At 51.1% G+C, this 25,396-nt stretch overlaps 1 protein-coding gene across 2 annotated transcripts in view; it reads right to left on the bottom strand.

Annotated features, from left to right (window-relative positions):
* Window positions 1-25,396, bottom strand: part of LOC140395360 (E3 ubiquitin/ISG15 ligase TRIM25-like) — a 68,962-nt gene that overhangs the window by 42,076 nt on the left and 1,490 nt on the right. For both annotated transcript variants that reach the window (XM_072483015.1, XM_072483014.1), the window contains exon 2: window positions 491-586. In XM_072483015.1, coding sequence (XP_072339116.1) covers window positions 491-586 — 96 coding nt within the window. The remainder of the gene's footprint in view (window positions 1-490; window positions 587-25,396) is intronic.

Raw genomic sequence — 25,396 nt, 5'->3', positions numbered from 1 at the left:
GAGGGGGAAAGTTTATGGGAGATGTGTGGGGTACGTTTTTCACGCAGAGAGTGGTGGGTGCCTGGAACGTGCTGCCAGAGGATGTGGTGGAAGCAGGCACATTAGCAACATTTAAGAGGCATCTCGATGGGTACATGAATAGGGAGGAAATAGAGGGATACAGACCAAGTAAGGGCAGAAGGTTTTGTTTTTAGTTAGGGCATCATGATCAGTACAGGCTTGGAGGGACGAAGGGCCTGTTCCTGTATTGTACTTTTATTTGTTCTTTGTTCTTTTATGATTTAGAGATCAACGTGGGAGGAGTAGAGTTTAGTGTTGAGTTGGTAGAAGCAGACATACAGATAGTCAGGTCTGTATCCTGTATATATGTATATCGTAATATGTTATTAATAAACAGTTATTGTTCAACTGTACAAGCCTCTATGCCTCTTCATGAGACAGCATACGAACTTACAACACTGTCCAGTTTAAACTTGGAAGCTTCTCTTACTTTAACAGAGTTAACTTTTTGCTGCAATTTTCCGATCTCGCCTGTTGTCTCCTGCAGTTGTTTGTTCACTTCAGTCTTTCGGTCGTGAAGTTCTTTCTGAAAAATCAGAACATTCAACATCTTGGTCAGTGACACCTGTTGCTTAATGGATGGGGTGATTGCTTCCTTTAAAATTTATCATCATTTCTCTTATTCCTACTCTGCCCCTGGCTTCAATACCACAGAATTCCCAACTTCCCTCAATCTTTTCTTACATAGACACGCAGTCACATATCAGGCTGGAAGGCAGCCCTATAGATCGCCAGGCCTGTCCTCATGTCCAAACAAATACCATGTGCTTCTCTTGTTAGGATACTGGACCAGACCCCAACTTTTCTTAGCATACCGGATGAGAACTCCAAACAATTCTTTTAGTTGTAAAACTGTGAGGAAAGGATACTTCACCCCAGGAGTGATGACTGTGACCAATAGGTATCTTTCGTGTGAAAACAAACTTTAATTTAAACACAGAATTAACCACATCAACATCAAATAAATAGCTTTACAATTATCAGTTAAATAGTCCTTAAATAAAAGGAACAACTTGAATGCACAAGCTACACCTGGCGCCAGTTTCAATTAAACAACCAATACAGTTCAATTATAAATAAAATTAACAAAACAGGTTACTTGTTTAGCTATGCAAACCTTTGGAGAGAGTTCCTTTTAAGAGCAGATCCAGTACACTTCTGCTCAACCGAACAGCATTTGGCAAAACTGCTGTTCAACTTAAAATCTTATAACAGATTGCAAAAGAGACTTAGTTCCTCCCACTAACTACATAATTTGTATCCCACTAAGTTACATGACCTGCTTATCTAGGAGTAAATACAATCCCTCATAATTTATCTACATGCCAGGGAATCTCCTGCAATCACAACACTATTCCATTAGCCCTTTATCTGTAACCAAGTAAGTGGTTGCAATGAATGATTAGCTCAAATTTTACGACTCTTTAATTACATCTTTAGTAGACACACTGTATGTATTTTAAACCAGGGATTTTAATGGCATTACTGACACAGAATATAATATATGACAATTTCTACATTCATCGCACTCTCTGGGTTCTGAGGTATACCAGCAGGTCACTGGATTACAAGCTGGGACAAGTTGTACTGACTGTGCTGAGACCAGTTCTAAAATATGGGGGTGTGGACCTTTTTTCAGAAAGGGGGTTGATACAAAATTGCTCAATCACCATCGTTAACTACCTCCCTTGTAACTCTCAATTTGAAAAAAAAACATCATTAGTTACAAAACACCCAAAAAGCATTGTGACCAACACAAAACCAATGAATCACAATGTTGGGAAAAGTGATTTTTTTTCCCCCAAACCTTTAATAAGTAGCCATATCCTTTCCCATCACTCATGCTGCCTCAATAAAATCACCTGTTCCACTGCTGCCTCTGCCCATCTGCAGCATAGTGGTTAGCACTTTCGCTTCAGTGCCAGGTCCCAGGTTCGATTCCCGGCATGGGTCACTGTCTGTGTGGAGTCTGCACATTCTCTCTGTGTCCTCCGGGTGCTCCGGTTTCCTCCCACATGTCCAGAAAAACATGCTTGTTAGGTGAATTGGACATTCTGAATTCTCCCTCAGTATAGCCGAACAGGCACTGGAGTGTGGCAACTAGGGGATTTTCACAGTAACTTCATTGCAGTGATAGCTTACTTGTGACACTAATTGAAATTATTATAAAAACTCTGTTTCTCGAGTCTTAACTCGCAGTATGTCCTGTTTGTCCAGCATCCCTGTGCATGTTGGTTTACACTGTATTATGATCCACATAGATTACCAACTTAAATTCTTAAGCGTGTTTAAATCACTTCATAACCTCCTCGCTCCCCCCTGTCCCCTATCTGGAACTGTCTATAGCACTACCATCCCCTCAGAACCTTTCTTGTTTCTCTGACTCTGGCCGATTCCCCCATTCCTTCACCACTCCATTATGAACGTGTCTTCAGCTTGGATATGATGCTCTGGAGTGTCCCCATAACCTTGTGGCCTCTCCACTTTCCTCACCTGCTTTAAGAAATTACACCAATACCAATTCCCTGACCAAGTTTTGATCAACTCTGCCCTTCTTTGACCAACCATCCATTTTTGTCTGATTGCACCACCGTTCTGCTGGATGGTTTGCTCTGGTAAAGGCGCTATGGAAATGCATGTTGTTGCTGAGCCACCAGACCTCAGGGTTAGGCAACAAAAACAAGTTGCTTATAAGAGTGTGGGTAACACAAGTTCCAACATCTCAGGGATTTCAAAGCTTTCAAAGATAATTATTAAATGAATACTTTGTGTCGTGTTCACTCGTGAGAGGGATGTGTGGATATAGAAATCAGGGAGAAGGACTGAGATAGAATTAAAGAGATGAACATAGACAGAGAGGAGGTTTGAGTGATTTGGGAGGCTTAAAAGTAGACAAACCTCCAGGGCCAGATGAAATGTATTCCTCCTGAGTGAGGCAGGAGAGGAAATAGCAGGGGCACTGGCAATAATTTTCAATTTCTCACTAGCCACAGGAGAGGTGTTGGAGGACAGGAGGATAGCCAATGTGGTACACCTATTCAAGAAGGGAGGAAGGGATAAACCAAGAAACTACAGGCCAGTCAATCTTATCTCAGTGGTGGGGAACTATTGGAAACAATTCTGAGAGACAGAATTTAAAAAAAAAAAATTTAGAATGCCCAATTCATTTTTTCCAATTAAATTGGGAAATTTAGCATGGCCAATCCACCTACCCTGCACATCTTTGGGTTGTGGGGGCAAAACATGCAAACACGATGAGAATGTGCAAACTGCAAATTAGTGCGCAAATTGAAAAACGTGAACCTGGTGGAAGGGCTTCTGTGGGGAGCCAAGGAGGTGAGTAGCCATTTTTACTCACTGGCAAAGAGCGCGAGGGTGCTGGGCTTGTCACCTCAGTACTTGGCGAGGACTGGGCCACCATGGAGGTGTGGGGGGTACGCAGGGGGGGAAACCGGGTGGGGAATGACTGCCACCATGCCAACCCCTGTATCGTGTGTACCTGTTCCTGGAGCAACCCTGGTCACTGCCTATCTGCTCCACCGACCACCCATAACCACCACCGCCTATCGCTAATAAGGAATTGTCAATCATGGTTAAGTGAGCACTTCACACCTCGCAAGTGGATTCCCGTTGTTGGGTGGGCCATATAGTATGTGACAGTCATTGCCTAGCATTCCAATCACACCTTGGTGACTGTACAGTGTGCCTGGACAATGCGGGAGGCAACACCACACACGCAGCAGCCAACATCCGAACACCCAGGGGATGGGACACAGCTCCGGGGACATGTCCACGGCCAGAGGGCGGGTGGGTGCCATGGGGAGAAGGGGGATGCCTGGAGAAATGGGTCAAGGGTTCGGAGGTCAGCCCACATTGCAGAAGAAGGTGACAGAGGCAACATACTAGTTGTGCACAAAGGTGTTTATTGTGTTTGACAATTCCCCACCCTCCCGATGGTGCTGCCACCAATCCCAACCCCAATCCCCCTCACCCCCTACCTACCCCCCCACCCCCTTCCCCTTCCCTGTATGCCCTCAGTGATCCGCGATGTGCTTTGCCCTCCTAGCTCTGCCACTACGCCTAGGTGTATCCCCACGATGTACATCTCAGGTGGCGACTGCCAGCTGCTTACTTCATTCCATGGCCTTCGATGCCCTTAGTGGCCGCCCTCTGGGGGCTCTGAGGCCAAGGGCCCAGGCTCACTTGTCGGCAGCACATGCACAGCCATGTTGCCGTGTCCTGTGTGCTGGCTGCAAGACGCGGCCTCATCAGAGGGGTGGAACTCGGGGGAGCTGATGGCCACCGTCCCCACTCCATGGGACAGGTCTGGGTTGGCACCCAGCATCCTCTTACATAGATGCATAGAAGATAGGAGCAGAAGGAGGCTTTTTGGCCCTCTGAACCTGCTCCGCTATTTATTACGGTCATGGCTGATCATCCAACTCAATAACCTAATCCTGCTTTCTCCCCATATATTTTGATCCCATTCTCCCCAAGTGCTTTATCTAGCTGCCTCTTGAATATATTCAATGTTTTCGCATCAACTACTTCCTGTGGCAATGAATTCCACAGGTTCACCACTCTTTGGGTGAAGAAATGTCTCCTCATCTCTGTCCGAAATAGGTTACCCTGAATCATCAGACTGTGACCCCTGGTTCTGGACTCACCCACCATTGGGAACATTTTCCTTGCATCTACCCTGTCTAGTCCTGTTAGAATTTTATAAGTCTCGATGAGATCCCCCCTCATTCTTCTGAACTCCAGTGAGAACAATCCTAACCTAGTCAATCTCTCCTCATATGACAGTCCCGCCATCCCTGGAATAAGTCAGGTAAACCTTCGCTGCACTCCCTCGAGAGCAAGAACATCCTTCCTCAGAAAAGGAGACCAAAACTGCACACAATACCTCAAGTGTGGCCTCACCAAGGCCCTGTACAATTGCAGCAACACATCCCTGCTTCTGTACTCGAAACCTCTTGCAATGAAGGCCAACATACCATTAACCTCCTTTACTGCCCGCTGCACCTGCATGCTTACCGTCAGCGACTGGTGCACAAGGACACCCAGGTCCCGCTGCACACTCCCCTCTCCCAATTTACAACCATTCAAGTAGTAATCTGCCTTTCAATTTTTACTTCCAAAGTTAATAACCTCACACTTATCCAAATTATACTGCACCTCGTTCAGGTGGCGGCCATGGAGTAAACGGTCGCACATTCAGCAGCTCTCGCCCTTAGTGTTTTTTTTAATGGTGTTTAAGCCACATTTTTCAGAAAATGTCTCAACATAAGTTGATCGAAGGGAGAGGAAAAGAAGGTGACCCTCAATTTATGCAATTGTGTCCAAATAAGTGTCGAAAAAGGAGAACCCAAAAGATGAGTGAAAGCAAGAATCTGGGGCGAAGTTCTCCCCCAACGGCGCGATGTCCGCCGACTGGCACCAAAAACGGCGCCAATCAGACAGGCATCGCGCCGGCCCAAAGGTGCGGAATGCTCCGCATCTTTGGGGGCCGAGCCCCAACATTGAGGGGCTAGGCCGGCGCCGGAGGGATTTCCGCCCCGCCAGCTGGCGGAAATGGCGTTTGTTGCCCCGCCAGCTGGCGCGGAAATGACATCTCCGGGCGGCGCATGCGCGGGAGCGTCAGCGGCCGCCGACAGTTTCCCGCGCATGCGCAGTGGGGAGAGTCTCTTCCACCTCCGCCATGGTGGAGACCGTGGCGAAGGCGGAAGGAAAAGAGTGCCCTCACGGCACAGGCCTGCCCGCGGATCGGTGGGCCCCGATCGCGGGCCAGGCCACCGTGGGTGCACCCCCCGGGGCCAGATCGCCCCGCGCCCCCCCCCCAGGACCCCGGAGCCCGCCCGCGCCGCCTTGTCCCACCGGTAAGAGAGGTGGTTTAATCCACGCCGGCGGGACAGGCATTCTAGCAGCGGGACTTCGGCCCATCTGGGTCGGAGAATCGCGGGGGGGGGGGGGGCCCGCCAACCGGTGCGGCACGATTCCCGCCCCCGCCGAATCTCCGGTGCCGGAGAATTCGGCAGCCGCCAGCCCCCGGCGATTCTCCGACCCGGCGGGGGGTCGGAGAACCTCGCCCCTTCTGTTCCCTGCATGCTTACTTTCTTACTGCACTTTCCCCTTCTTAATCAATCCCTTCGTCCTTCTTTGCTGAATTCTAAACTGCTCCCAATCCTCAGACCTATTATTTGTCTTGGCCAATCTATATGCCTCTTCCTTGGATTGGATACTATTTCTTATTTCCTTTGTATTGGAGTGACATTAGCTACCCTCCAATCTGCAGGGACTGTTCTAGAGTCTATAGAATCCCGTAAGATGACCACCAATGCATCCACTATTTCCAAAGCCACTCCCTTCTGGCACTACATGGATTGCCTTTTCCCGGTCGATGCCCATAGGGCCCTAGGCTTACCTTGGGATGGTTGGGGCAGCTGGTTCGAGCCCCGCCTGCCCCTGCATCATCTGACCCTGCCAGCCCTGTTGGCTCCCCATGGTCTGCACCATCGCATCAACACCCTTGACGATGCTCCTCAGTGACTGGGACATGTTCTGCAGCACCTCGGCAATGCCCACCTGCGACTCGGACATGCTCCGCACTGCCTCAGCCATTCCCATCCAAGAGCAGGACATGTAGAACAGTGGTTAGAACTGTGGCTTCACAGCTCCAGGATCCCAGGTTCAATTCCCGGCTTGGGTCACTGTCTGTGCAGAGTCTGCATGTTCTCTCTGTGTCTGCGTGGGTTTCCTCCGGGTGCTCTGGTTTCCTCCCACAGTCCAAAGACGTGCAGGTTAGGTGGATTGACCATGCTAAATTGTCCTTAGTGTCCAAAAAGATTAGAAGGGGTTACGTGGATAGGGCGGAAGCATGGGCTCAAGTAGGGTGCTCTTTCCAAGGGTCGGTGCCGACTCGATGGGTCAAATGGCCTCCTTCTGCACTGTAAATTCTATGTCTATGCCTATGTCCCGCAGAACCTCATCAAGGTCAGCCTGATACAGGGTCACATCCCCAGAAAGACAGACATCTGTCAAGACCCTCAGCCATGGCTGTCACCGACTGCACAATGCCTTGCACACCAACTGCTGTCTCACCTGGGGGTTCCTGCCTCCACCTGATGTGCATTATCGCCACTGCGATGCTCACCAGATTGTGCCTCAGAAGCCTGACCACTAACATTTGCCACCAAGGTGTGTGTATCTGCACTGAGGGAGGGTGGGGACGACAGCTGTGCCGCGACACATCTTTGGAGCTCTCCTCCGAGGTGGTCTCCTGGGAGGCTGGAGAGGGGCCCTCCGGGATGGGTCGGCACCGTTGGCTGGAGGACCTGTGAGAGAATGGACATGTGGTCAGTGGGAGGGATGGTTCAGTTCTGTAAGGCCCGGTGGTCCTCACCTCTGCGGCATCCGCCAGCTTCCGCCTGGGTGACTGCTCTGTCCTCGGTCACCCCAGTCATCTCCAGGGCTCACTCCTCGAAAGAGGTGAGGATTCTTAGGTCTGGCACCCCTCCACCAGTCTGGGCCCGCTCCCGGCGATTATGGGAGAGCTTTTCTTGAGAGGTCACAGAGGGCATCGTTAGCCACACCCATGCTTCGCAGTGATGGGAGGGGGTGTCTGAAGGGAAGGTTATAGAATTTACAGTGCTGAAGGAGGCCATTCGGCCCATCGAGTCTGCACCGACCCTTGGAAAGAGCTCCCCACCCAAGCCCACACCTCCACCCTATTCCAGCAACACCACTTAACCTTTTTGGACACCAAGGGCAATTTAGCATGGGCAATCCACCTAACCCGCATATCTTTGGACTGTGGGAGGAAACCCACACACACGGGGAGAACGTGCAGACTCCACACAGGCAGTGACCCAAGCCGTGAATCGAACCTGGGACCCTGGAGCTGTGAAGCAACTGCACTAACCACTATGCTACCGTGCTGGGGGAGCTGAGCGAGGAGCAGGGTGGAGGGAGGGTTGAGGGTCTCATTGAGAGTTGGGGGGTGGATGCTCCCATGGGAGCGGTCAGGTCTCAGGTGGGGGTGGGGGTGGGGGTGCATTGGTGCTTCTTCCTGCACTGGAAGTCAGTCCTCCTGGTCACAGTCCTCCTGCTCACAGCCGCCGCCACCTCATCCCATGCAACACTGGCTGCCCTAAGGCCAAACCTCTGGGAATGAGACATCCCTCCTGGCCTCCACGGCATCTAGGAGCCTCCGTAGGTCTGCGTCCCTGAATATTGGGGTTGGTCTCCTCGGCATTGTTGCGAGCTGGCTGGGGTTGGCCGAGCAGGTGCTGCTTAAGTGCTGCTCGGCCTTATTAGCGGGAGCCTGGCGAGCGCATTGCCAGCGAATCGGCCGGCAAGCCTTCATTTGCGGTGAGAAGCCTGTGAGGCCTCATACAGTGGACCAATTAACGTTGAATAATGTTGCTGTCCTCGCTGGGCCAAGCGCCGGGAAGCTTGCTGCAATTTGCGCTTGCTACCACACTTAGGTTTGCGCCCTTGCTACACAACGGAGAATAGTGCCCTTAGGGTAATGTAATTCCTGGATCAGCACTGGCCAATTAAGCTACAGAGGAAGTTGTTGCAACAGACTTACTTATTATTCCATATTTGAACCCATCCTGCTCCTCGATTAGATTCCAGCCTGTAGCTCACTCCCAGGTATCAGTTATTCTAGATATAAACCATTCAGGCCCCTTGATTAGATTCCAGCTTGTAACTCACTCCCTATAACTCAAAAGGTGAGTGTGCAAGTACAGCACGTAATTAGGAAAACTAATTTCAAATGTCAGAAAGGAATTCAGACCCGGCATGTTCCTGTGAGGAAGAAGGATAAATACGGCAAATTTCGGGAACCTTGGATAACGAGAGATATTGTAGGCCTCGTCAAAAAGAAAAAGGAAGCATTTGTCAGGACTAGAAGGCTGGGAACAGACGAAGCCTGTGTGGAATATAAGGAAAGTAGGAAGGAACTAAAGCAAGGAGTCAGGAGGGCTAAAAGGGGTCACGAAAAGTCATTGGCAAATAGGGTTAAGGAAAATCCCAAGGTTTTTTACACGTACATAAAAAGCAAGAAGGTAGCCAGGGAAAGGGTTGGCCCACTGTAGGACAGGGGAGAGAATCTATGTGTGGAGCCAGAGGAAATGGGCGAGGTACTAAATGAATACTTTGCATCAGTATTCACCAAAGAGAAGGAATTGGTGGATGTTGAGTCTGGAGAAGAGTGTGTAGATAACCTGGGTCACATTGAGATCCAAAAAGATGAGGTGTTGGACGTCTTGAAAAAGATTAAGGTGGATATGTCCCCAGGGCCTGATGGGATCTACCCCAGAATACTGAAAGTGGCAAGAGAGGAAATTGCTGAGGTCTTTGTTAGACGTTTTAGTTGCTGTGATATGAAGAGTCTAAAGTTCTGTTCCTTTTTCACAAACACACATTTATTTCCTTCCAACAGACTTTGCACAAAACTCTAACTATACATCACCTGACAGGCCACCTGAAGCCCCTTTACATATCAGTGTCAATTAATGGATACTTAACATAAATGAGACTACTAATTGCAATGTCTCTTTACCCATTACTTAACAGTCTTGTCAGAAATCTTTGGATCCTCACTGTCTTCAGGTGATGTCCCGGAGGACGAGAGAATAGCCAGTGTTGTTCTTTGTTTAAGAAGGGTAGCAAGGATAATCCAGGGAACTACACGGTGAGTACGTCAGTGGTAGGGAAATTACGGGACCGAATTCTCCCCTGTCCTACAGTGAGACAGGATCTACTCCCATTTGGAGCGAGTGGACGTATTAGTGAGAGGCAGCATGGTTTTGTGAAGGGGAGTCATGTCTCACTAACTTGATAAGAGATTTTCGAGGAGGTCACAAAGATGATTGATGCAGGTAGGGCAGTGGATGGTGTCCATATGGACTTCAGTAAGGCCTTTGAAAGGTCCCTCATGGCAGACTGGTAAAAAAGGTGAAGTCACACGGGATCAGAGGTGGAGCTGGCAGGATGGATACAGAACTGGCTAGGTCATAGAAGGCAGAGAGTAGCAATGGAAAGGTGCTTTTCTGATTGGAGGGCTGTGACCAGTGGTGTTCCGCAGGGTTCAGTGCTGGGACCTTTGCTCTTTGTAGTATATATAAATGATTTGGAGGAAAATGTAACTGGTCTGATTAGTAAGTTTGCAGACGACACTAAGGTTGGTGGAATTGCGGATAGCGATGAGGACTGTCAAGAGGATACAGCAGGATTTAGATCATTTGGAGACTTGGGCGGCAAGATGGGAGATGGAGTTTAATCTGGACAAAACTGAGGTAATGCATTTTGGAAGGTCTAATACAGGTAGGGAATATACAGTGAATGGTAGAACCCTCAAGAGTATTGACAGTCAGAGAGATCTAGGTGTACAGGTCCACAGGTCACTGAAAGGGGCAACACAGGTGAGAAGGTAGTCAAGAAGGCTTCTTGTGACTTCCGGTGGTGACTATGAGGGAGTAGGTCACACATTTGGTGGCTCCCGCTCTGGCTAGACATTCGGACCTATCCCCCCGACTTTTTTTGCGTTTTTAAGCGCTGGACTTGAAGAAGCAGTGAACAAGTGTCTGGTGTATATGTTGGTTTATGGAACAGAGAGCCCGAAGGGATCGGAAGGGAAGAAACAAAAAGACAGGCTCGAGCTGGGTGTTGGCTGCAGCAGCAGACAAGATGGCCGGTGTCCAGACCCCTGGGGCTTCGGCCCAACCATCAACGGAGGAGCTGATGCAGGTCATCCGGGAAGGCTTCGCCAGACAGAAACGGGAATGTCTGGACCCGATTAAGGAAATGGTAGAGAGGATGGAGCTGAGGCTAGATGTCCAGGACCGGACGATCCAGAAACTGGAGAAGGTGCTAGCTGAACAGGAGGAACACCAGATGACAGTAGAGATGGAGGTGGGGATGCTGAGGAACCGGCAAAAATAGCTGCTGGAACAGGTAGAGGATTTGGAGAACAGGTCCCGTAGGCAGAACCTAAGGATTGTTGGCCTCCCGGAGGGGCGGAGGGGGCGGATGCCGGGTAGTTTGTGGCAAACATGTTCCAGAAGCTGCTGAGAGATGGGGCTTTTCCCCGACCGTTGGAGGTGGATCGGGCGTACAGAGCACTGGCGAGGAAGCCGCAACAGGGAGACCCTCCTTGGGCGATGGTGGTCAGGTTCCACAGGTACCTGGATAAGGCGCACATTCTCCAGTGGGCCAAGCGCATGCGGAGCTGTTAGTGGGACAATAGCATTCTGCGGGTGTACCAAGATCTAAGCATGGAGGTGGCCAAGAGGAGGGCAGACTTTAATCAAGTCAAGTCGATCCTGTTCAAGAAGCAGGTTAAGTTCGGACTGTTGTATCCGGCGCGACTTTGGGTTACGCATGAGGACCAACATCATTACTTTGAGTCGCCCGAGGACGCTACGGAGCTCGCCAGGAGGAAAGGACTGCTGCCAACTTGAGAACATTCTGCTCTAAATTTGAGAAACTGTTTTTCCTGTTCGTGTTAAATGCTGTTTGCACTGATTTATTCATTCGTTCGTTTTCGTTCTTGGCTTTTTCTCTTCGATAACTGTATTTTGTTTAAGAAGAGAAAGTAGTTTTTAAAAATTATTCAATTTCGGTGGGTTTTCTGTGTTGTGAGGGGGATGGTGGTGGGGATTTTTGACTTTGTATTATTTTGAGTAGTATTACTTTGATCTGTATTATGGCGAGAGTTTGGCTTTGTTTTTTTTTACACTGACTCTGGTTGGCGTCTGTTTCTTAAAGTGGGCGGTTGTCAGGGCTGGGTTGATGAGGGCGATGGTTTCGATGTGCAGGGGGAGGGCAGGTAGGCAACAATAGGTGGGAGACATGCTGGTGCCGGAGCCGTGGGCCACCAGGCTAGCTGGGTGAGCTAGTCTTCGGGCGCACAGTGGGGGGGGGGGGGGGGGGTGTATACAATCAGATTAGCGATTGGGTTAGGTTACAGAGTGTTGTTGCTAGGGGAGGGAGGGGGGCGTTGTTCGGCTGACGAGGGAGGGATTTGATTTTAGAAACGGAGAAGAGGTCGGGGATGGGCGCGGCCAGGACGCGGGGCCACAGAGGCGCAGGGCAGGGGCTGGGGGCAGGCCCAGGAAAGGGGATGGCTGACCGGCAGGGGGGGGGCGGGGGGGGCGTAGTGCCCCCCCAACTAGGTGGGTCACGTGAAACGTTAGAGGGCAAAATGGGCCGGTAAAGAGGGCAAAGGTGTTCGTGCACCTTAGAGCTCTAAAGGCGGACATGATAATGTTGCAGGAGACGTACCTGAAGGTAGCGGACCAGATTAGGTTGAGGAAGAGCTGGGTTAGTCAGGTATTCCACTCAGGGCTAGATACTAAGACCAGGGGGGCCGCGATTCTGGTGAAGAAGCGGTTGCAGTTTGAGGTGGGGAGTATTGTTTCAGATGTGGGAGGTCGCTACATTATGGTTAGCGGTAAGCTGGAAGGGAGGAAGGTGGTCCTGGTCAACATATATGCGCCAAACTGGGATGATGCAGATTTCATAAAGAGGGTGCTGGGGAAGATACCCGACCTGGATTCCCACAGGCTGGTTATGGGAGGGGAAGTCAATACAGTTATTGATCCAGGCCTGGACCGGTCGTGCTCAAAAAGGGGAAGAGTGTCAGCAATGGGAAAAGAGCTGAGGGAATTCATGGAGCAGATGGGGGGGGTCGACCCGTGGAGGTTTGGCAGGTCGACAGGGAAGGAGCTCTCCTCTTTCTTGCACATCCACAGGGTCTACTCCCGGATCGATTTTTTTAATACTGAGTAGGGATCTACTGACAGGGGTGGTGGATGCGCAGTATTCGGCAATCACCATTTCCGACCATGCCCCGCATTGGGTCGGGCTACAGGTGAGTGAAGAGAGCTGCCAGCGCCCGCAGTGGAGGCTGGATGTGGGACTGCTGGCGGATGAAGGGGTGTGCGAGAGGGTGAGGAAGTGTATACAAAACTACCTGCAGGTCAACGATACGGAGGAAGTCTCAGCAGCGGTAGTGTGGGAGGCGCTCAAGGCAGTGGTGAGAGGGGAGCTGATTTCAATCCGGGCTCACAGAGACAAGACGGACAGGGCAGAAATGGACCGACTGTTAGCGGAGATCCTGCAGATTGACAGGAGGTATGCGGAGACCCCTAGTGCGGAGCTCTTGAGGGAACGGAGGAGGCTGCAGGCGGAGTTTGGGGCGGTGTCCATGGGTAAGGCAGTGGAGCAGCTCAGAAAGGCGAGGGGTGCGGTATATGAACATGGGGAGAAGGCCAGCAGGATGCTGGCTCAGCAGCTCAGAAAGTGGGAGGCGGCTAGAGCAATGGGTAAAGTGGTGGATGGAGGCGGTAACTTGGTAGGGGATTCGGCGGGTGTGAACAGGGCTTTCAAGGACTTTTATAGCAGACTCTATATCTCGGAGCCCCCCCGCGGGGCCGGAGGGGATGAGACGCTTCTTAGACGGCCTGACATTCCCAAAAGTGGGTAGGGAGCTCGTAGAAGTGCTGAGCGCCCGATCAGAGCTCAGGAGATATTTGAGGGCTTAAGGGCCAGTCAGGTAAAACACTGGGGCCGGATGGGTACCCGGGAGTTCTCCGGGATATTGGGCCGCTGCTGGTCAAGGTTTTTAATGAGGCGAGGGACAGAGGGGTGCTGCCCCAGACAATGCTGCAGGCTACCATCTCCTTGATTCTAAAACGGGACAAGAACCCGGAGTCGTGTGGGTCTTACAGGTGATCTCCCTTCTTAACATGGATGCTCAACTGGTGGCAAAGCTTTTGACCACTAGGATTGAGGATTGTGTGCCGAGTGTTATTAGGGAGGACCAAACAGGGTTCGTTAAAGGTAGGCAACTGGTGGCGAATATCAGAAGATTGCTCAATGTAATCATGATGCCCCCAGAGGGAAAGGAGGTGGAGGTAGTGGTGGCAATGGACGCGGAGAAGGCACTTGACCGGGTAGAGTGGGAGTACTTATGGGAGGTGCTGGGACGGTTTGGATTTGGGGTGCGTTTCATCGACAGGGTCAGGCTGCTATATCAGGCCCCGGAGGCGAGTGTGAGGACAAACAGGATGACTCCCGACTATTTTAGACTGCACCGCGGGACGAGACAGGGGTGCTCCCTCTCCCCACTGCTGTTTGCGCTAGCTATAGAGCCGCTGGCAATTACTCTGAGGGCTTCAAAGAACAAAAAACAAAGAAAAATTACAGGAACGGGCCCTTCGGCCCTCCAAGCCTGCGCCGATTCAGATCCTCTGTCTAAAACTGTTGCCTATTTTCTAAGGATCTGTATCGCTCTGCCCCCTGCCCATTCATGTGAAATTGTCTAGATACATCTTAAATGACGCTATCGTGCTCGCCTCTACCACCTCCACCGGCAATGCGTTCCAGGCACCCACCAGCCTCTGCGTAAAGAGCTTTCCACGCATATCTCTCTTAAACTTTTCCCCTCTCACCTTGAACTCGTGACCCCTAGTAATTGAGTCCCCCACTCTGGGAGAAGCTTCTTGCTATCCACCCTGTCTATACCTCTCATGATTTTGTAGACCTCAATGTGGTCCCCCCTCAACCTCCATCTTTCTAATGAAAATAATCCTAATCTACTTAATCTCTCTTCATAGCTAGCGCCCTCCATACCAGGCAACATCCTGGTGAACCTCCTCTGCACCTTCTCCAAAGGATCCACATCCTTCTGGTAATGTGGCGACCAGAACTGTATGCAGTATTCCAAATGTGGCTGAACCAAAGTCTTATACAACTGTAACATGACCTGCCAGCTCTTGTACTCAATACCCCTTCCGATGAAGGAAAGCATGCCGTATGCCTTCTTGACCACTCTATCGACCTGCGCAGCCACCTTCAGGGTACAATGGACCTGAACACCCAGATCTCTCTGCACATTAATTTTCCCCAGGGCTTTTTCATTCACCGTATAGTTCGCTCTTGAATTGGATCTTCCAAAATGCATCACCTCGCATTTGCCCGGATTGAACTCCATCTGCCATTTCTCCGCCCAACTCTCCAATCTATCTATATTCTGCTGTATTCTCTGACAGTCCCCTTCACTATCTGCTACTCCACCAATCTTAGTGTCATCTGCAAACTTGCTAATCAGACCACCTATACCTTCCTCCAGATCATTTATGTATATCACAAACAACAGTGGTCCCGGCACAGATCCCTGTGGAACACCACTGGTCACAGTTCTCCATTTTGAGAAACTCCCTTCCGCTACTACTCTGTCTCCTGTTGCCCAGCCAGTTCTTTATCCATCTCGCGAGTACACCCTGGAGCCCATGAGACTTCACTTTCTCCATCAGCCTACCATGGGGAACCTTATCAAATGCCTTACTGAAGTCCATGTATATGACATCTACAGCCCTTCCCATATCAATCAACTTTGTCACTTCCTCAAAGAATTCTATTAAGTTGGTAAGACATGACCTTCTCTGCACAAAACCATGTTGCCTATCACTGATAAGCCCATTTTCTTCCAAATGGGAATAGATCCTATCCCTCAGTATCTTCTCCAGCAGCTTCCCTACCACTGGCGTCAGGCTCACCGGTCTATAATTACCTGGATTATCCCTGCTACCCTTCTTAAACAAGGGGACAACATTAGCAATTCTCCAGTCCTCCGGTACCTCACCTGTGTTCAAGGATGCTGCAAATATATCTGTTAAGGCCCCAGCTATTTCCTCTCTCACTTCCCTCAGTAACCTGGGATAGATCCCATCCAGACCTGGGGACTTGTCCACCTTAATGCCTTTTAGAATACCCAACACATCCTCCCTCCTTATGCCGACTTGACCTAGAGTAATCAAACATCTATCCCTCAACATAGAAGTACTATAGACTTTCATAGAATTTACAGTGCAGAAGGAGGCCATTCGGCCCATCGAGTCTGCACCAGCTCTTGGAAAGAGCACCCTACCGAAGGTCAACACCACCACCCTATCCCCATAACCCAGCAACCCCACCCAACACTAAGGGCAATTTTGGACACTAAGGGCAATTTATCATGGCCAATCCACCTAACCTGCACATCTTTGGACTGTGGGAGGAAACCGGAGCACCCGGAGGAAACCCACGCACACACGGGGAGGATGTGCAGACTCCGCACAGACAGTGACCCAAGCTGGAATCGAACCTGGGACCCTGGAGCTGTGAAGCAATTGTGCTATCCACAATGCTACCGTGCTGCCCCACGGTAGCCTTGTGGATCTGTCATGTCCCTCTCCTCGGTGAATACCGATGCAAAGTGCTCATTAAGAATCTCACCCATTTTCTCTGACTCCACGCATAACTTTCCTCCTTTGTCCTTGAGTGGGCCAACCCTTTCTCTAGTTACCCTCTTGCTCCTTATATATGAAGAAAAGGCTTTGGGATTTTCCTTAATCCTGTTTGCTAAAGATATTTCATGATCCCTTTAAGCCCTCTTGATTCCTCGTTTCAGATTGATCCTACATTCCCGATATTCTTCCAAAGCTTCGTCTGTCTTCAGTCACCTAGACCTTATGTATGCTTCCTTTTTCCTCTTAGCTAGTCTCACAATTTCACCTGTCATCCATGGTTCCCTAATGTTGCCATTTCTATCCCTCATTTTCACAGGGACATGTCTGTCCTGCACTCTAATCAACCTCTCTTTAAAAGCCTCCCACATATCAAATGTGGATTTACCTTCAAACAGCTGCTCCCAATTCACATTCCCCAGCTCCTGCTAAATTTTGGTATAGTTGGCCTTCTCCCAATTTAGCACTCTTTCTTTAGGACCACCTCGTCTTTGTCCATGATTATTCTAAAACTTACGGAATTGTGACCACTATTCCCAAAGTTATCCCCGACTGAAACTTCAACCACCTGGCCGGGCTCATTCCCCAACACCAGGTCCAGTATGGCCCCTTCCCGAGATGGACTATTTACATACTGCTCCAGAAAGCCCTCCTGGATACTCCTTACAAATTCTCCTCCATCTAGACCTCTGACACTAAGTGTATCCCAATCAATGTTGGGAAAATTAAAGTCTCCTATCACCACCACCCTGTTGCTCCTACATCTTTCCATAATCTGTTTACATATTTGTACCTCTATCTCACGCTCGCTGTTGGGAGGTCAGTAGTACAGCCCCAACATTGTTACTGCACCCTTCCTATTTCTGAGCTCTGCCCATATCGCCTCACTGCTCGAGTCCTCCATAGTGCCCTCCTTCAGCACAGCTGTGATATCCTCTCTGACCTGCAATGCAACTCCTCCACCCCTTTTACCTCCCTCTCTATCCTGCCTGAAGCATCGATATCCTGGGATATTCAGTTGCCAATCATGCCCTTCCCTCAACCAAGTCTCAGTAATAGCAATAACATCATACTCCCAGGTACTAATCCAAGCCCTCAGTTCATCTGCCTTACCTACTACACTTCTCGCATTAAAACAAATGCACCTCAGACCACCAGTCCCTTTGCGTTCATCATCTGCTCCCTGCCTATTCTTCCCCTTAGTCACGCTGACTTAATGATCTAGTTCCTTACAGGCTTTAGTTACTACCTCCTTACTGTCCACTAACCTCCTCATTTGGTTCCCATCCCCCTGCCGCATTAGTTTAAACCCTCCCCAACAACATTAGCAAAAGCACCCCCAAGGACATTGGTTCCAGTCCGGCCCAGGTGTGGACCGTCCAATTTGCAGTAGTCCCACCTCCCCCAGAACCGGTCCCAATGTCCCAAAAATCTGAACCCCTCCCTCCTGCACCATCTTTCAAGCCACGCATTCATCCTGTCTATTCTTTCATTTCTACTCTGACTACCATGTGGCACTGGTAGCAATCCTGAGATTACTAGGTCCGACTTTTTAACTCGGCTCCTAACTCCCTAAATTCTGCTTGTGGGTCCTCATCCCGTTTTTTACCTATATCATTGGTGCTTATATGCACCACGACAACTGGCTGTTCACCCTCCCCTTCAGAATGTCCTGCAGCCGATCTGAGACATCCCAGACCCGTGCACCTGGGAGGCAACATACCATTCGGGAGTCTCGTTTTCGACCACAGAACCGCCTATCTACTCCCCTTACAATTGAATCCCCTATGACTATACACCTTCCACTCTTTTCTCCGCCCTTCTGTACAGCAGAGCCAGCCACGGTGCCATGAACCTGGCTACTGCTGTCTTCCCCTGGTGAGCCATCTCCCCAACAGTATCCAAAACGGTATACCTGTTTTGGAGGGAGATGACCGCAGGGGACACCTGCACTGCCTTCCTGCTTTTTCTCTGCCTTTTGGTCACCCACTCCCTTGGGTCTAACAAGAGCTGCAGCTGGACACACATCCCACTTCAGAACAAAGAACAAAGAAAATTACAGCACAGGAACAGGCCCTTCGGCCCTCCCAGCCTGCGCTGATCCAGACCCTGTATCTGAACCGGTCTTCTATTTTCCAAGGATCTACTTCCCTCTGTTCCGCACCCGTTCATATATCTGTCTAGATGCATCTTAAATGATGCTATCGTGCCCGCCTCTATCACCTCTGCTGGCAAAGCGTTCCAGGCACCCACCACCCTCTGCGTAAAAAACTTTCCACGCACATCTCCTTTAAACTTTCCCCCTCTCACCTTGAAATCGTGACCCCTTGTAATTGACACCCCCACTCATGGAAAAAGCTTGTTGCTATCCACCCTGTCCATACCTCTCATAATTTTGTCGACCTCAATCAGGTCCCCCCTCAACCTCTGTCTTTCCAACGAAAACAATCCGAATCTACTCAACCTCTCTTCATAGCTAGCACCCTCCATACCAGGCAGCATCCTGGTGAACCTCCTCTGCACCCTCTCTAAAGCATCCACATCCTTCTGGTAATGTGGCGACCAGAACTGCCTGCAGTATTCGAAATGTGGCCTAACCAAAGTCCTATACAACTGTAACATGACCTGCCGACTCTTGTTCTCAATACCCCGTCCGATGAAGGCAAGCATGCCGTATGCCTTCTTGACCACTCTATCGACCTGCGTTGCCACCTTCAGGGTACAATGGACCTGAACTCCCAGATCTCTCTGTACATCAATTTTCCCCAGGACTCTTCCATTAACCGTATAGTCCACTCTTGAATTGGATCTTCCAAAATGCATCACCTCACATTTGCCTGGATTGAACTCCATCTGCCATTTCTCTGCCCAACTCTCCAATCTATCAGAAGGTTGGAAGGGGCTGGTTCGGGAGGGGGGGGGGGGGGGGGGGGGGGCGGGGGGGGGGGTGGAGCATAGAGTTTCATTGTATGCAGATGACCTGCTCTTGTACCTTTCGGACCCGATGGCGAGGATGGACGGAATCATGGCGACCCTGGGGGAATTCGGCCGGTTTTCAGGGTACAAATGGAATATGACAAAAAGTGAAATGTTTGTAGTTCAGAAGGGGGGCCAAGGGGACCGGCTGAGGGAGCTGCCGTTCCGGTTAGTTGGGGACAGTTTCAGGTACCTAGGAATACAAGTGTTGCGGGATTGTGGTCGACTGCACAAGCTGAACCTGTCCCGGCTGGTAGATCAGATGCGAGGGGAGTTCCGGAGGTGGGATACGCTCCCACTGTCATTAGCTGGGAGAGTACAGACAGTTAAAATGACGGTCCTCCCGAGGTTCTTATTCGTGTTCAAGTGTCTCCCCATTTTCATTCCACGTTCCTTTTTTAAGAGGGTAGGCAAGATCATTTTGGGCTTTGTATGGGCGGGCTAGTTCCCATGAGTGAAGAGGGTGATGCTCGAGCGGAACCGGGGGGAAGGGGGCTTGCACTGCCGAATTTCAGCAACTATTATTGGGCGGCTAACATAGCCATGATAAGGAAGTGCGTGGTTTGGGCGGGGGGGTGGGGGGGGGGGGGGGGGGGCAGCGGCTTGGGAGCAGGTTGAGGCAGCCTCATGTAGGTACCAGTCTGGGGACGTTGGTGATGGTGCCTCTGCCGTTCCCGCCGGCGCACTTCTCCACCAGTCCTGCAGTGGTGGCGGCCCTTTGGATCTGGGGACAGTGAAGGAGGCACGTGGGAGCAACGGGAGCTTCAGTCTGGTCCCCGATATGTGACAACCATCGGTTTGCCCCGCAGGGGGAGGTTGGACGGGGGGTTTCGGGTATGGCGGAGGGCGGGGATTGAGCGGATGGGAGATTTGTTCTTGGAAGGGAGCTTCCCTAACTTGAGGGCGCTGGAGACCAAGTTTAGGTTGACAAGGGGGCATGAATTCCGGTATATTCAGGTGTGGGACCTTTTGCGGAGGCAGGTGCCATCTTTTCCACTCTTGCCACTAAGGGGGATCCAAGATAGGGTAGGGTCTAGAGGATGGGTGGGGGAGGGAAGTGTCTTGGTTATTTACAAGGAGCTCATGGGGGCGGAGGAGACGCAGACCGAGGAGCTGAGGCATAAATGGGAGGAGGAGTTGGGAGGGGAGATTGAGGAAGGCCTGTGGGCGGACGCGCTGAGCAGGGTTAATAGGACTGCAACATGTGCCAGGCTCAGCCTGATTCAATTTAAGGTCGTCCACCGGGCCCACATGACAGTGTCCCGGATGAGCAGATTCTTCGGCGTAGAGGACAGGGGCGAGATTCTCCGACCCCCCCCGCCGGGTCGGAGAATCGCCGGGGGCTGGCGTGAAACCCGCCCCCGCCGGTTGCCGAATTCTCCACCACCGGATATTCGGCAGGGACGGGAATTGCGCCACGCCGATTGGCGGGGCCCCCCCCCCCCCCCGCGATTCTCCGACCCAGGTGGGCCGAAGTCCCGCCGCTGAAACGCCTGTCCCGCTGGCGTAGATTAAACCACCTACCTTACCGGCGGGACAAGGCGGTGCGGGCGGGCTCCGGGGTCCTGGGGGGGGCACGGGGCGATCTGGCCCCGGGGGGTGCCCCCACGGTGGCCTGGCCCGCGATCGGGGCCCACCGATCCGCGGACGGGCCTGTGCCGTGGGGGCACTCTTTCCCTTCCGCCTTCGCCACGGTCTTCACCATGGCGGAGGCGGAAGAGACTCCTTCCACTGCGCATGCGCGGGAATGCCGTCAGCGGCCGCTGACGCTCCCGCGCATGCGCCGCCCGGAGATGTCATTTCCGCGCCAGCTGGCAGGGCACCAAAGGCATTTTCCGCCAGCTGGCAGGGCGGAAATTCGTCCGGCGCGGGCCTAGCCCCTTAAGATTGGGGCTTGAACCCCAAAGATGCGGAGCATTCCGCACCTTTGGGGCGGCGCGATGCCCGACTGATTTGCGCCGTTTCGGGCGCCAGTCGGCGGACATCGCGCCGTTTCCGGAGAATTTCGCCCCAGGTGTGTAGTGTCTGAGAGGACCAGCAGACCACGTCCACATGTTTTGGGCTTGTCCAAAACTTAGCAGATACTGGCAGGGGTTTGAGGCCGTCATGTCTAGAGTACTGAACACGAGGGTGGCAATGAGTTCAGAGGTGGCTATTTTTGGGGTTTCAGAGGCCCCGGAAGTCCAGAGGGAGAAAAAGGCCGACGTCTTGGCCTTTGCTTCCCTGGTAGCCCAGAGACGGATACTTCCAGCTTGGAGGGACTCAAAGCCCCCAAAGTCGGAATTCTGGCTGTCAGACATGGCGAATTTCCTGGGCTTAGAGAAAATCAAGTTCGCCTTCAGAGGGTCGTTGTTAGGGTTCGCCTGGAGGTGGCACCCATTCATTGACTTCTTTGCGGAGAATTAATCATCAGCAGGGTGGGGGGGGAGGGAGGCAGTGTTAGGGGAATGTAGTATAGGGGTCAATTAGGCAGATCTGGGTGGGACGGGCTACGGCAATTGCACTATGTACTTTGTTTACTGTACAGTCCTTTTGCTTTCTTGTTCTGTAATTCTACTGTTTACAATTCCAAAAAATACCTCATTAAAATTGTTTATTAAAAAAAAAAGAAGGCTTACGGCAAGCCGGGGTATTGAGTATGAAAATTGGCAAGTCATGTTGCAGCAGTATAGAACCTTAGTTAGGCCACACTTGGAGTATAGTGTTCAATTCTGGTCGCCACACTACCAGAAGGATGTGGAGGCTTTAGAGAGGGTGCAGAAGAGATTTACCAGAATGTTGCCTGGTATGGAGGGAAGATCTTATGAAGAAAGGCTGAGGGACTTGAGACTGTTTTCATTCAAGAGAAGAAGGTTAAGAGGTGACTTAATTGAGGCATACAAGATGATCAGAGGATTGGATAGGGTGGACAGTGAGAGCCTTTTTCCTCGGATGGTGATGTCTAGCATGAGGGGATATAGCTTTAAATTGAGGGGAGATAGATATAAGACAGATGTCAGAGGTAGGTTCTTTACTCAGAGAGTATTAAGGGTGTGGAATGCCCTGCCTGCAACAGTAGTGGACTCGCCAACACTAAGGGTATTCAAATGGTCCTTGGATAGACATATGGACGATAAGGGAATAGTGTAAATGAGCTTTAGAGTGGTTTCACAGGTCGGCGCAACATCGAGGGCTGAAGGGCCTGTACTGCGCTGTAATGTTCTATGTTCTAGAAGGATGTGGAGGCTTTAGAGAGGGTGCAGAAGAGATTTATCAGGATGTTGCCTGGTATGGAGGGCATTAGCTATGAGGAGAGGTGGAATAAACTTGGTTTGTTCTCACTGGAACGAAGGAGATTGAGGGGCGACCTGATAGAGGTCTACAAAATTATGAGGGGCATAGACAGAGTAGATAGTCAGAGGCTTTTCCCCAGGGTAGAGGGGTCAATTACTAGGGGGCATAGGTTTAAGGTGTGAGGGGCAAGGTTTAGAGGAGATGTACAAGGCAAGTTTTTTACACAGAGGGTAGTGGGTACCTGGAACTCGCTGCCGGAGGAGGTGGTGGAAGCAGGGACGATAGTGACGTTTAAGGAGCATCTTGACAAATACATGAATAGGATGGGAATAGAGGGATGCAGACCCCGGAAGTGTAGAAGATTTTAGTTTAGACGGGCAGTATGGTCGGCACGGGCTTGGAGGGCCGAAGGGCCTGTTTTTGTGCTGTGCTTTTCTTTGTTCTTTGTTGTTTGTAATGGAATGCTATCATTTATTGTGAGGGGAATTCAAAACAAAAGTAGGGAGGTTATGCTTGAGTTGGACAGGGCATTTGTGAGGCCACATTTTGAATATTGTGTACAGCATTGGTCTTCTTATTTAAGGAAGGATATAAATGCATTAGAAGCAGTTGAAAGAAGGTTTACCAAACTAACAATTGAAACGGGTTGTCTTATGTGGTTGGACAGGCCAGGCTTGTATTCGTTTGGAGTTTAGAAGAGTACCTGATGACTTGATTGAAATATATAGGGAAGAGTTCTCCCCCTAACCGTGGCATGTTCCATCGACCAGCGGTGGGGTCTTCTGATCTCGCCGCTGTCAATAGGGTTTCCCGTTCTATGTGGCCCCTGCTGCCGGGACACTCGCAGCAGGGGTTGGCCAACACTGGTGAGAACAGCTGTAAAATTCCAGCCATAAGATCCTGAAGGGGCCTTAACAGGTGTGGATGTGGAGAGGATGTTTACTCTCGTGGGAGAATCTAGACCTAGGGGTCTCTGTTTAAAAATAAAGGTTTATCCATTGCTGACAGAGATGAGGAGAAGGTAGTTCACGAGGGTTGAGTGTCTTTGGAATTCTGTTTCCCAGAAGACGCTGGAAGCAGGGGGCGGGATTCTCCCATCTGAAGGCAGAGTGTTGACGCCTTCGTAAAAACTGAAGAGTTTAATGAGGGTGTCATCGGACCGCTATGTGTAGCGATCCTCTGCCCTACGGGAGGCCAGCACGGCACTGGAGCGACCCACGCCGCTCCAGCTGCGGATGCCGGCGTCAAATGGGTGCTCCGGGTCTGCGCGTGCGTGCTGCGACCGACGCGAATGCGCACATGCGCGGTAGCCTCCTTCTCCTTCTCCTCCTTGTGGAGCAAAAGAGGCCCCCACCACGAGAGGCCGGCCCGCCGTTTGGTAGACCCCAATCGCGGGCCAGGCCATGGTGGAGGCCCCCCCCCCCCCCCCGCCGCCCCGCCCCCCCCCGCCCCCTCCCCCCATCCCCCCCCTCACCAGGCTGTCCCAGACAGGATGGATGTCGAGGTCCCGCCGGGTAGGACCAGATGTGGACGGCGCCAGCGAGACTCAGGCTTTTTTGGGCAGCCACTCGGCTCATCCCGGGCGGAGAATCGCCGGGGGAGCCGCTCTACACCGCGCCGACCGCGCCAGCGCCAATGGCGGCGATTCTCTGCTCACCGGAGAATCGCCGGGGGGGGGGCGCTCTACGCCGCACCAGCGCCAATGGCGGCGATTCTCTTCTCACCGGAGAATCGCCGGGGGGGGGCCGCTCTACACCACGCCGACCGCGCCAGTGCCAATGGTGCCGATTCTCTGCTCACCGGAGAATTGGCAGACCAGCGTCGGGGCAGCATCGCGCGATTCACGCCCAGCCCAGCGATTCTCCGACCCGGTGTGGGCTGAGAATTCCGCTCAGGGTCTTTGAATGGTTTCAAGGCAGAGGTGGATAGATTCTTGGTAAACAAGAGGGTGATAGGTTATCAGGGGTAGGCAGGATGCAGATTCAAAGTTACTATCAGATCAGTCATAGAACATAGAACGATACAGCGCAGTACAGGCCCTTCAGCCCACAATGTTGCACCGAAACAAAAGCCATCTAACCTACACTATGCCATTATCATCCATATGTTTATCCAATAAACTTTTAAATGCCCTCAATGTTGGAGAGTTCACTACTGTAGCAGGTAGGGCATTCCACGGCCTCACTACTCTTTGCGTAAAGAACCTACCTCTGACCTCTGTCCTATATCTATTACCCCTCAGTTTAAAGCTATGTCCCCTCGTGCCAGCCATTTCCATCCGCGGGAGAAGGCTCTCACTGTCCACCCTATCCAACCCCCTGATCATTTTGTATGCCTCTATTAAGTCTCCTCTTAACCTTCTTCTCTCCAACGAAAACAACCTCAAGTCCATCAGCCTTTCCTCATAAGATTTTCCCTCCATACCAGGCAACATCCTGGTAAATCTCCTCTGCACCCGCTCCAAAGCCTCCACGTCCTTTCTATAATGTGGTGACCAGAACTGTACGCAATACTCCAAATGCCAGAGTTCTGTACAGCTGCAACATGACCTCCTGACTAAATGGCGGAGCAGGCTCGAGGTGTTTCTTTCTGCTCCTTGTTCGTATGTTCATGTTTGTTATTCTATATACAAACCACCCAAATCCCTCGATTAGATTCCAGCCTGTAATTCATTCCACGATTTTTGTTTTTCTATATACAAAGCATCCAAATTCATCAATTAAATGACAGCCTTCAACTCACTCCCTGGTATTCGTCATTCTATATATAAATCACCCGAACCCTCG

The sequence above is a fragment of the Scyliorhinus torazame genome, chromosome 18 (assembly GCF_047496885.1).
Source record: "Scyliorhinus torazame isolate Kashiwa2021f chromosome 18, sScyTor2.1, whole genome shotgun sequence".
Taxonomy (NCBI): Eukaryota; Metazoa; Chordata; class Chondrichthyes; order Carcharhiniformes; family Scyliorhinidae; genus Scyliorhinus; species Scyliorhinus torazame.
The sequence above is the reverse complement of the archived record's forward strand: the minus strand, read 5'-3'. Positions and strand labels throughout refer to the sequence as shown.